At 41.5% G+C, this 11,525-nt stretch overlaps 1 protein-coding gene across 2 annotated transcripts; it reads right to left on the bottom strand.

Moving 5' to 3' along the window:
* Positions 1–1,118: 1,118 nt before the first annotated feature.
* On the bottom strand, positions 1,119–11,504 carry kansl2 (KAT8 regulatory NSL complex subunit 2). 2 transcript variants are annotated; one of them, XM_036142631.1, is made up of 9 exons: positions 11,409–11,504; positions 8,659–8,916; positions 8,391–8,563; positions 8,204–8,318; positions 7,140–7,303; positions 6,882–7,045; positions 5,288–5,384; positions 3,809–4,062; positions 1,119–1,421 (listed from the first exon to the last, which is right to left on the bottom strand). In XM_036142631.1, exons 2-9 carry the CDS (start codon positions 8,907–8,909, stop codon positions 1,203–1,205), a joined length of 1,437 nt encoding a protein of 478 aa, XP_035998524.1. In that variant the 5' UTR covers positions 8,910–8,916; positions 11,409–11,504; the 3' UTR covers positions 1,119–1,202. The 2 variants fall into 2 exon arrangements, with proteins under 2 accessions (XP_035998524.1, XP_035998527.1); XM_036142634.1 differs by having other exon boundaries at positions 8,659–8,874; positions 11,409–11,499.
* Between the last annotated feature and the right edge of the window lie 21 nt (positions 11,505–11,525).

Below are 11,525 nucleotides of genomic sequence, written 5' to 3'. Positions count from 1 at the left end.
TCCCAAGACCTTAACTTTATGTACTTGTATACTTGTGTGCCTACTTCATAGGTTGAGATTGTACAAACTGTTTATTAGAAATGTTAATTTTTATAGGCTAGTATTCAATGAACAAATGCATTATTCACAGTAAATTATGCTCTTACTGATGAAAACGTTTCAAAACATGAAAATCACAAGTACATGAATTTCACATCAAACAAGTGTTTGATTCCATTAGGCTGATACAGTACGTGACCAGTTAGTAAAATTATAGTTTTATAGCCTACCTTCCTATTTCTCATTTCACAATGCCTTTGAGCATACTGTAAAATTCTACCATACATTTTTTTAACCATACTTTATTAAGACTTTCACACAAAATTCAAGACTTTTCAAGGTCTGGAAAACAGTGTTTCAAAATTCCATACTTATTAAGACTTTCAAGACTTGCGCAAGCACCCTGTAAACATGTTTAATTAAGTGCCCCAACGATGAGCTCTAAAAGAGGATCTAGATGTGAAGTTAATGGGCTAAACATCACCAAAAGATACTTTTTCAAATTAAAAGTAAAATATCGTTACTGAGACAAAATGCATGGATCGGGCCGTACTTTGACAATTTTTTGATTAGGAGATCAGAGTCATGATATTGGCAGAATAAAGCGGTGATGATTTGAGAACAAAGTCGTGATATAAGCAGAAATAAAAGCCTCTATAACGAGGAGAAATCTTCCACAGCCACCAGGATCTAATTGATCAGCTGAAACAAACCGCAGACACACAGCGCAGCGTTTTAACGCAGATTTATTTTAGTGCAACGACGGTTCAGTGAAAACATGTTAAGCAGCCTCGCTTTGTGGAGCAGCTTTGCTGAGGATTCCTCTGAACACGCAGAGGAGCGGCTCTCCTTGGCCCGGCAGCGGCGGGACGAAGCGTTTCCAGGTACCGGTCTCATCCAAGAGCAGCATAGCACCGTTTTAAATACCAAATTAGTACCGGTAAACGGAACACCCCTACATCACTAATTACCTTTAAAAATAAGGTAATTAACTTAAACTCTTTAATCGCTCCTAACCGAGCGGTGCTTCGCGACACAAAGATCCCAGCGGATCATTTCTGAGGCATCACAGAGAACGATTAAATGTTTGACTCGTTTTATTCACAGCAGAGAAAGTCATTCCTTGAAACAAACGTCTCAGAGTGCGTCGGCGCCGCCGCGGACTAAACGTTGACCTGATCGTCCATGATGGCGTCCACGTCTCTCTCTGACAGCTCCTGACCCGACGTGTCCAGGTCCACCGGGTCCGGGTCCTCTCCGGTCAGGATGTCCATGGGGGCCTCAGCGATGGCTCTGATGGTCTGGTCCTCCAGGGCCAGGGCCGTGTCGAACTGCAGGGGGGACGGGGGACCCTGCATGCCGTCCCCTTCCACATCCAGGTCCTTCAAAACACACAATAACGCTTTATGAACACCTAGTTGTTAAAAAGAAGAAGCTGGTATTTATTTCTAGGTCAATGAGCTGAAATGACGGCCTGTGTGTTTAGGGAACCTGAACAGGTTAGATGCCATGATGACTGTTTAAAAAAAAACAAAATAACAATGTAGTGCATTTCAACAGCTCACCGTCGCCCCCTGTTGCCTAAAGATGGAATAAACTACAATTTCCTACATTTATAGGCAGATTATTAAACGTTTATGATACCAACTAATTCAATTTAAATTAATCACCAAAGTGAATTCTCATCCTATTCGGGCCGACTGGTCTTCAGCTACTCTCATCCTGGGAGTGACAACAGACGCACTTTTATACTGAATATCATTTTAAATATGAACAGAACATTAAATTAATGCACATTATCTCTGTTAAGACAAGGGACTCCTAAATTCAATCCAGACTCTTTTGTTTCAAAACACAAATCAGATGTTCTGTCTGTCCAGTTCTGGAGAAGGAAATCCCGCAGTAAGCAGAACATAAATGGCTGCTGCTGCTCCAGAGGACCATCGGTAACTAAAACTGTTCGAGCCTCTTTATTCTCACGGACGACAAACTTTGAGACTGAAGATAAATATGATTTTAGTGGGTTTTTAGTTGACTGCATCAGAACATTCTTCTGAAAGCCCGATCGGAGTAACTTCTATTAAAAACCAAAGCAAACGGTTTCACAGAGGAAAGGATGACGGCCTCCTGGAACCAGGAAACATCCATTTTCTTTCTGCCAGTGGGATGAAGCGGTGGAACGGATGTTAAAATGTTTAATTAGCTAGCTGAGCACCTAGAGACGTTTCTTTACCAGCAGACTCCACCTGTCAGTGAGAACAGAGAGGGATCACTGAGCTATATTATACACTGGAGTGCTAATCACCGTCTGTTAGAACGAGTCGCTGTGAAGCCACCAGCCGCCATATTGGTACTCCCTATTTCCCCCCAGTAACTAGGGGAATTGTGCGCTACAGTCATCGAATAACGAGGATATTCTCATGTTCAGGGGGGGCTTAAAACTTTTAAAATGTCAAATGCCATATACTTTTATGTTATTTACTAAAACTATCAAGTACTGAGAAAGTCATGTGCTGAAATATTTTACATGTGAGAAAGAGAGAAACAGACAAAAACATATAGATACATACACAACACACAGCAGATAGAGATAGAGAGATAGAGACTATAGATAGATGATATAGATAGAGATAGAGTATGATATGAATATATATATATAGATAGGATAAGAGATAGAGATTATTATAGATATATATATATAACATACCACACATATATATACACATATACATACATATACACATATATAAATTCAATCCAGGTGTGTGTGTGTGTGTATATATATATAATATATATATATATATATATATATATATATATATATATATATATATACATACACACATATATATACACATATACATACATATACACATATATAAATTCAATCCAGGTGTGTGTGTGTGTGTGTATATATATATATATATATATATATATATATATATATATATATATATATATATATATATATATATATATATATATATATACACACACATACTTATATATACATATATGTATATTTATTATGAATAACATGTATAATATTTCAGCACCTAATTTCTTAGTAGTTGATAGTGTTAGTACATCCACTGACTGTAGAATTACCTGTGAAACGTTTTCACTCAGCCAGAAAACTGTTTGTTGTTGCAACCAAATCCTATGGGATTCTGTGAGAGTAGGGAGTAGCAAGATGGCGGCCAGTGACTTCAGTTTTTCGCCAAAAATCAGCACTCCAGTGTATAATATAGCTCAGTGAGAGGGACGGTGATGCTGCGTCCTGCAGACCGCCTGCTGGGAGCAGCTCAGTGTCACATAGAAAACAGTGTGATGTAAATACTTCCTGCCTCCGGGAAGTTTATAGTGTGACTGGTGCCTGTATGTGCGAGTATATTCTAGGCATTACAGTCAGGCAGTGTTGTAGGCAGCTCAGGGGTCCTATCAGGTTGATCATTGAGCGAAGCGGCTACGTTGCAAACCAAAGTCATACAGATTTTAACAGATTTCTGAGCACATTGTACCACATAAAATCAGTCAGTAAGCACAACGGTGATCATATATAAGGTGCACCATCAACGTTTGAGAAGATTTAAGGATTTTAAGTGTGCCTTATAGTCCAAAAATACGGTTCAGAGATATATTCAGAGAACTATATCATTTGAGTTTGCGCTGATTAAGGGAACTAAACTATTGTCATTTAGCAATAATTAACCACATTTTTAGGTTCATTTGTGAAACGTTTGTGTGGCAGAGAGCGGGTTGTACGTACGTCGCTGAACTCCAGGGGGAGGCTCTCTGTGGGCTGGAGCTCTGCTGCACTCAGGTACATGTCTTTGCTGATGGGGGTGAAGTGCTCCTGCGGCGGCGCCTCCTGCTCTGGCTGGTACATGGGCGGCGGCAGCGTGAGGTGCAGCGGGCAGCGGGGGTCGTCCGACTGTCCCATGTGGACGGTGCGGTCGCAGGGAGCGTCTTTGAGCCCCGGGCAGGTTTTAAAAAGCACCTGATTACCATCCTGGCAGATGTCTGAGTGTTGCGTTATTACGGAAAAATATAACAAATTCACACAGAAACACGCTTAAAAACGACAAACCACCAACAATAACAGGATTTGGTGTGAAACTAAACTCCTCCTGAGATGTTTCAGCACATTTCATTGTTTCATGGACCGATGACGTCAAAGCAGCGACGGTATGAATGACAGCAGCACTTCTATGATCTACTTAAAACTAGTGTTGCACCGATACCGATACCAGTATGGGACAGGGCTCCGATCCAGCACTAAAATGGTGGTATCGGTATCGGCCAGTACCAACAAATAGGCACCGATACCATTTTGATGTTTGTATGTCACTTGAACGCAGCCTTCTCTCTCCCGACTAGTATTATACATGTTATATAAGTTCATGAAAGTTGCACTATTTTAGCATTTGAGAGCCAAAACTCAGGGTTTATAAGAGATTATTCAATTATTAATGTAATTTTATTGTCTTACTGTTGCACTACTATTATACATGTTATAATTTCACAAATGTTGCATTATTTTGGTCTTTGAGAGTCAGAAGTTTATTCAACTATTGTCACCCATTCAATGTAGGCAATAAAAAGTTCTACTACCCTAAGTAGTATGCAGTTCTTCATATATACACACACACATCAATTTCAAACAGATAGTATCAGTAATGGCCAATACAGCCCAGCCAGGTATCGGGGCCAAAAAATGGCATCGGGGCAACACTAATTAAAAGTGCTGCAGCGTTAAAACAGACCTGGGCTCTAAATAGAGAACCAGGAAGATGGAAAAACTTAGACTTACACAACTTTGTCATTTTCTATGCACAGAGTGCGTACAGAACGAAATTTCGTTGCATACAGCTTGTAAATTGCAGTAAAATTAAATTACAGTATAAGGTGCAGCAGTGATTTAATAGTAAACAATTTAAATGTAGACAATGCAGGAGAAGTCAGTGTACAGGGGAGTATTTTTAAAAACCGCTGTTCCTTCCAACTGAATTGATTAGTCCCGGTAAACCTGTGGGCAAATCAACAGACCATGGGAAGATTTTATTTGGGCTCTGTTTGAAAAACCAACAGCTACTGCAAGCTGCAGCTTCTGATCTGAGCCGAAGCAGAGAGAAGGAACCCGGGAGGGTTTAACTCCGGGTTGAGTCTGACGTCTGGAGTTAACCAGAGAAACACGCAGACCTGCCGAGCTGCACAGCGGCAACAGAAGCACCGCAGCAAAGGATACGTGAGAGACAGTGTCTGGCCATGGGGAGGCAGGGGCTGGTGCATCTGACTCCGTCAGCGAAGGCCACGCAGATTTCACTCCCTCCCCTCATGTGGAGCTACGAGACGAGACAGGAGGCGTCAGGAGGGCAAAGCACAGAGACAGACGCAGCAGCACGAACTTAAACTTCCACACAAACACCTTTGATCCAGTCGCTGGGTGGCGGGGAGTAAAATAATCTGTTAGCAGGACAGAGGAAGCGTGGGGACGGCATCAGCCTCATCGCTCCTTTTAACGGCGTTTTAAGCTCACGTTTAATTTTTCCAGGCAGACTCCAACCCAAACATGGTTCTGCTGATCTTCTCCACCTTAAACACGGCGTGGGGGGGGGACACTGATGGGCGGGGCTGACTAACACTGCTGCCAACTACTTTTCAGAGCGCTCTAGTGACTTTCTACCCATTTCTTCCATGTTTTCTGGGACTTTAGCAACAAGTAAAGGCAGCGATCGCTCTGAGTTTACCTTCACAAACCATCAGCTGTCAGTCGGCGTCAGAATAGACCAACTCGTCTGTTTTACCGTTTAAACTGAGGCATGCATGAGCAAAGCTTCCACTAGATTATATAATATAGAATAAATCTTTAACGGTAATGTTTTTATTTTCTCTGAAACTGCTGCATAGATCCACCTGTAACTGATTCACACTCAGCCTCTGGTTTATTCCTCTCATCCATTGTTGGAGCCTCTGCTGTTAAAATTGATAACATAAAAAAAAAAAAGTTTAAATGCAGTTTGGATTTAGGTTAAAATATTATTTAATACTTGAAATTATTCTATAGTTCTTTTTTGTTTTGAGTATATTTGGTGTTTTTAATAATTTTGTCATGTCAATATACGGTAGATATTTCTCTCTCCTACAACATTATTTTTATTCAAGAAGGTGTTTTAGCCTTTTTATATAGTTATTTATGTTTTTATTGCTCTATTTCTATAAACACTGTACTTTTGTTAGCACTTGTTCCAAATGTAAAAAATAAAAACAGTCAGTGATCATTATTTGTATTTTTTTTACCCTTTTGTCAGTAAAATCTATAAGGAGCATCGTTAAGAGTAGAATGGATAAATCCTTAACAATATCATCCCTAAAGAACAGAGGACGTGGTGTTTAGGCCTCTAATCCTCTTTTTACCTCCATGGACTGATCTCCAGTATCAGGCTGTCCAGAACGCAGCAGCCAGACCTCTTCCTAAACCCAGGGACCTTCCTCATATCGCCCTGTTCCTACGCTCCCTACAGTGGATTGTAAATATTTGGTTTAAATTACCGGCTCTGACTGGCCAGACTCCTGATCCTTTCTGTCAGCCTGTAACCAAACACTTTGGGGCTACGGGCTAAGCAGGACCGGGCCGTTCAGTCTGTGGATCCTGAACTCCACTTTGCCGACTGTGTGGATGTGTTTTTTCTTTCTGCCGTGCCTTTATGTCATGATTTTATTGTGCTCCCCCCCCCCTGTGTATGTTCAATAAAAGGGTTTTGTTTTGAAGGATGCTGCAGAGCAGGACCTGAGCCACGGGCTCATCTTGCCACAGGTGCCCGTCCTACATCAGGATCTACCTGAGAAGCTCCTTCTGTCACCGCCTGCCTCCTCTCCCTGAGCTGCCGGTGCAGCAGGGCCTCCACGCCGTATCGCCGGCGGTAACGACGCAGCGCCTTCAGCTTCTTCAGGTTCTCCCTCTCCTTCATAGAAAGACCTTCAGGCCCCGTTAATAAACTGCTTCCTGCCATCATCAGAAACAGACGCAGCTCATTGAAGAACACCGCGGGAACAAATCTCTCCAAAAAGGCGTTAGCTGAAGGAAGTTTTTTTTTTACCTAACGTTTCATGCTCCAGTTTACGGTTCTGCAGATATCTGCGTTTTTTCTCCTTCAGCAGATGCTGCAGCCGCTTAAACTGGTCGATATAAAGCGACTGCAGCCTGATGAGCTTTTCACGAGTGATCAGCGCCACTTCCTCCGCTGTGTACACCCCGGCATGTCTGCAAATACACAGCATAAAAAAATAATTACATAATTAATTACAACAGAAATGTGTTTGATATGAAGCTTTACAACAATAAGCCATCATTCCTTTACAGACATTTTAATTAGGGCTGAACAATTAATTGCATTTTCAATATAATCACGATTTAATAAAACGCAATTTCCAAATCGCAGAGTCTGCAATTTTTGGCTATGTAACAATTAGGAAATTAGACACGTCCATTAGGTGTTGGTAAAATGTTTAAAGTGGGTTTGCCTCCACATGGAAGGGAAGACAGTTGCAGCAGTGAGATAATCTAATTTTATTACTTGTTTTAGAGTTTATATAATCATACATAGCACTAAGTACAGGTCAATCAGTTTAATACATAGACTTGCTAGTTGGTTGCACTTTATGTTCAACAAGGATTGATGTCAAAATCAATTAAAAGCTGTTCTCTTGAGTAATATTGATTAATAGAAACATTAAAAGTTCTTGTTTTAAATAGTCCTTGTTTACAAACATCTTTATTTAGAGGCCATTTTTGTTGCTTGTGGTTAACGCAGAGAAAAGTCAAAATTGCAATTTTGGTTGAAATATATTGTAGCCAGAACGCAATAATTTCTGCTCTGAGTTTAGACGCTGCGGGTCTTTTAGCAACTAATCTGCACAGCGAGGAAACAAATTGATTTGTTGTTTGTATATATTTAAAAAGACATGATAAATTAAACTGAAAAAAAAAAAAATTGCATTAAATCGCAATATTAAGAAAAGAAAAAAAAAAAATCGCAATTAGATTATTTTCCAAAATCGTTCAACCCTAGTTTTAATTGTCAGCCCAGACTGCTCATCTGAGATGTAAGCAGATCATAACTTTTAAAGTAGATGAACCAAACAGCTGAATATCTTCTCTTACTTCAGAGGATCTTCGTGGTCGCTGTCCACGCTGTCCGCCTCGCTGTCGGGGTCTCCTCTCCAGGTCTGGTCCAGCACCAGCGGCGCCTGCTCCTCCTCACTCAGACTCTCTTCATCTGCAACACGAACGCCAATTAGATGCCAAAATAACCAGAATCCAGCCCGACCCAAAGCCACAGGTACGTTACCCAGGATGCGGCTGGCCTCGGAGCGTCCTCCGTCGAGACCCTGCCCCTCCGACCGGTTGAAGCAGCTGAGCTGGGACAACAAAGCCTCTGGAGTCGGACCTGAAGGCATCTTTCTCATCTGAGCTCGTAGCGCCATCGCGTTCCTCCGGGCGTGTTCGGCGCAGAACGTCACCCTGCGGGGGGGGAGGGACAAAGAGGCCGAAGGGTTTAAAAGCTCCGTGCGTGAGTCTGTTAGCCACTAGGAGATGGAAGACGGCCGTCCACGTACCCGTCTTTCCTCTCGGCCTTTGGGGCGGCGTTGGGGCAGCGCTTGCCATTCTTGGCAGAGACGTAGCTGCAGAGTTTGTACGGAGCGTTTTTGTCCTCCAGAATGTGTTTGATGCAGAACTCGAAGCCCTCCAGGCGGGGCTGGGTGCACGGCCGCTGGGTGAAGGCGCAGGCCTGGGGCTCCTGGGGCCGGGCCGGCTGAGCCACCCGGTTACGACTGGAGGGCAAAACGTGTATTCGTATTCTGTTCATTTCAAGTCTGGAGAGAAGGACAAAAAATAAATCATGGCGATTAAATCTGGGATTTATGGATTTGCTGATACTCTCCACTGTATGACATTATTTTAAAATTAGTCAAAAAATATCCTCCAGGACTTAAAGGGTACAAAAGTTGCTTGTTTTCCGGCCTCTTTGATTTTAAGAAACGGTGGACGATCCCAGTCCTCGTCTAGGATGAGCCGATACGATTATCCATACATAGCTCAGCTTGATTTGATATTACTTTCAAATTAATGCTCAAAGTCATTCAATCACCAAAACCAGCCAAATTTTATATTTATGGTCAATTTATTGAACACTGACATATTAACAGGAACAAAAAGAGCATTTGGTTCAATGCATTTAATGTATCACAGAAACCAAAATTGTGCCAAACGTCTGATTTTAGGGACGAAGGAGCTTCTAAAATCCTGTCGGCCGTTCTGCAGATTCGTCTCCCTTTCACTTCCTCGCTGTGAATAGCGATGGCGCGCTGTAATATCGCCCCCTATGGGGCTGGGAGGTACATCGGCATTGAAACCCAGCATATTGATATGAAATTGCTTTTAAAAACATCAATATTAATCTTTGTATCGATTTTTATGCACAGCCCTAGTCCTCAGGTACCAGCGCCCTGAATGTTCAGATGCATTTCTGCTTTCAAACCCCCTGATAGTCGGCTCATCGATCCATGAGGGAAGCAAAGGCGGCTCCGGGTGGTCCAGTACGCCGGGCGCGCTGCTGTAGCTGAAATTGCTGATGAAGTCTGATGGAACGGCGTCAGAACACACCTAGCTCTGCAGTTTGTCATGTATGACGCTGCAGATATGTGGTCCAGTTCAGGTAATCGTACCGAAACTGGTCCAGAACCAACATCAAGCTAATGAGCCTTACAGCTACAATGGAAGACGGTTGTCTAGTTCAATTAGTTTAAATAAATAAATAAATAAATAAAACATGTCAGAGCTACCGAACCCTGTAGGCAGTGAAACACCTTTGGTAGACCCAGTATTAAAAAAGTATATCGATAAAATGCAGCCCTGGTCATTTTATGTTGTTTAGCAGCTTATATTTAGATAAAGACACATACACTGAATTCAAACTCAACCCTTTATTCAACCAACTTTTTACCAAAACTACAAGTATTTAAAAAAGTAAAAATAACGTGTGCTCTCTGAACTCTCTGAAGGGCGCGGAGCTTGGTTCCTGGGTCTGTGTTGTGATTGGCTGGGAGAATTTAATGACATGGCTAGAATGCAAAACTAAGAAAAAGTGTTATTCTATTGAACTTTTATTGAACCTCTTTTTCTATCGTCAATATACGTCTATCAATCGATATATATTCTTATTGAATTATCATCCAGCCCTAAGACACAGCTCCTACCTCCTAGTCCAGGGGTCTGCAACCTTTGGCTCTTTACACCTTCAGCTTTGGCTCTTAAAAAAAATAAAAATTGGTCAATGTTTCTAAATGTAAAGGTAATTTAAAATTGCTCGCTTTAGGATGCATTTAGTTCTGCAATATATGCATAACATTTCCAGAGAGAAAGAAACTAATGGTGTAGAGAATATTTTACTATAAATAAATGAAGCACCTTTTTGTCAATAGCTTGCCTTTTCATCATTTTGATGCCATTTGCTATAAAAATCAAATGTCCAATTGAAGAAAATGTATTAAACCTAAACATAAAAATCCTGTTGGTTAAATAACTGTTGATCTTTAATAATAATAATAATAAAACAAATTTCATATAGTATACTATAAAAACAAGCTCTAAACTAAATTTGTTTAGCTGGACGGAGAGCAAAAATGGCTTAAAGGTTGCTGACCCCCACTTGTACTTTAGAGTGTTTTGAATATAGACGACGCACAAAACACAAACCTATACTTTAACTGGTTTAATCTAGGACATGAAATTAGCTTGTTGGTCTGAGGAGGGATAGAGCAGTTTATTAAGAATGTTCAAAATGAGCTGGAAATAGTATAAAAAAAACCTAAAGCTACGTTTAATATAGAAAATACACAAAAAAGAAACAAAGACAAAAAATGGGTTTAAGGTACCTAAAACAGCGTACATCTAGAAGCATAACTGTTACATTCTAAACGGTTGAAGGACGGGTAAGTTGCACATTTTAACTAACCTACATGCCTTTTTTTCACACAAGATGTGAACGTAACTGGTGCATCCAAACAATAAAAGTTAAACTAATTATAAAAGATGACATTGTATTCCGGACAAAGCGCCGATTCAGGGATCCAAATACGCGCTGCCGGCTTTAACCCGCCTCTTTGCTGCGTCACTATTTCAGTTGAAGCGTCGCCATCTTTGTCTGGCTGATGGCGTCACCAGCTAACTGCTACATTAAATACGGCCCGACAAACACAGCTCTACCGACCGCAGCCAAAAACGAACGGCCGGTGTTTAGGCCGTTAACACGCGTAGACGCCGTGCTGTACGTAAAGCCTGGTTTTGTAGACGTAGAGCTGCTTACCTTCCTGTGAGATGTGCAGCCAAAGCGTCCCGAGGTACGAATAAAGCGACTTCTCCCCGGATTCCCTGATCGCAGCCGCTGTCTCGATCTAGCCCCGCCCACTCCCAGCGCTCATTG

Source organism: Fundulus heteroclitus, chromosome 1 (assembly GCF_011125445.2).
Source record: "Fundulus heteroclitus isolate FHET01 chromosome 1, MU-UCD_Fhet_4.1, whole genome shotgun sequence".
Taxonomy (NCBI): Eukaryota; Metazoa; Chordata; class Actinopteri; order Cyprinodontiformes; family Fundulidae; genus Fundulus; species Fundulus heteroclitus.
Note: the sequence above shows the minus strand (reverse complement) of the source record. Positions and strands in the feature narration are given on the sequence as shown.

Coding starts and splice junctions, on each gene's coding strand:
- kansl2 (XM_036142631.1), bottom strand. CDS start 8,909: ATGAACAGAATACGAATACACGTTTTGCCCTCCAGTCGTAACCGGGTG. Junction 8,564..8,658: donor AAGGCCGAGAGGAAAGACGG/GTACGTGGACGG, acceptor CCCCCCCCGCAG/GGTGACGTTCTGCGCCGAAC. Junction 4,063..5,287: donor GGCCAGACACTGTCTCTCAC/GTATCCTTTGCT, acceptor CGCAACACTCAG/ACATCTGCCAGGATGGTAAT.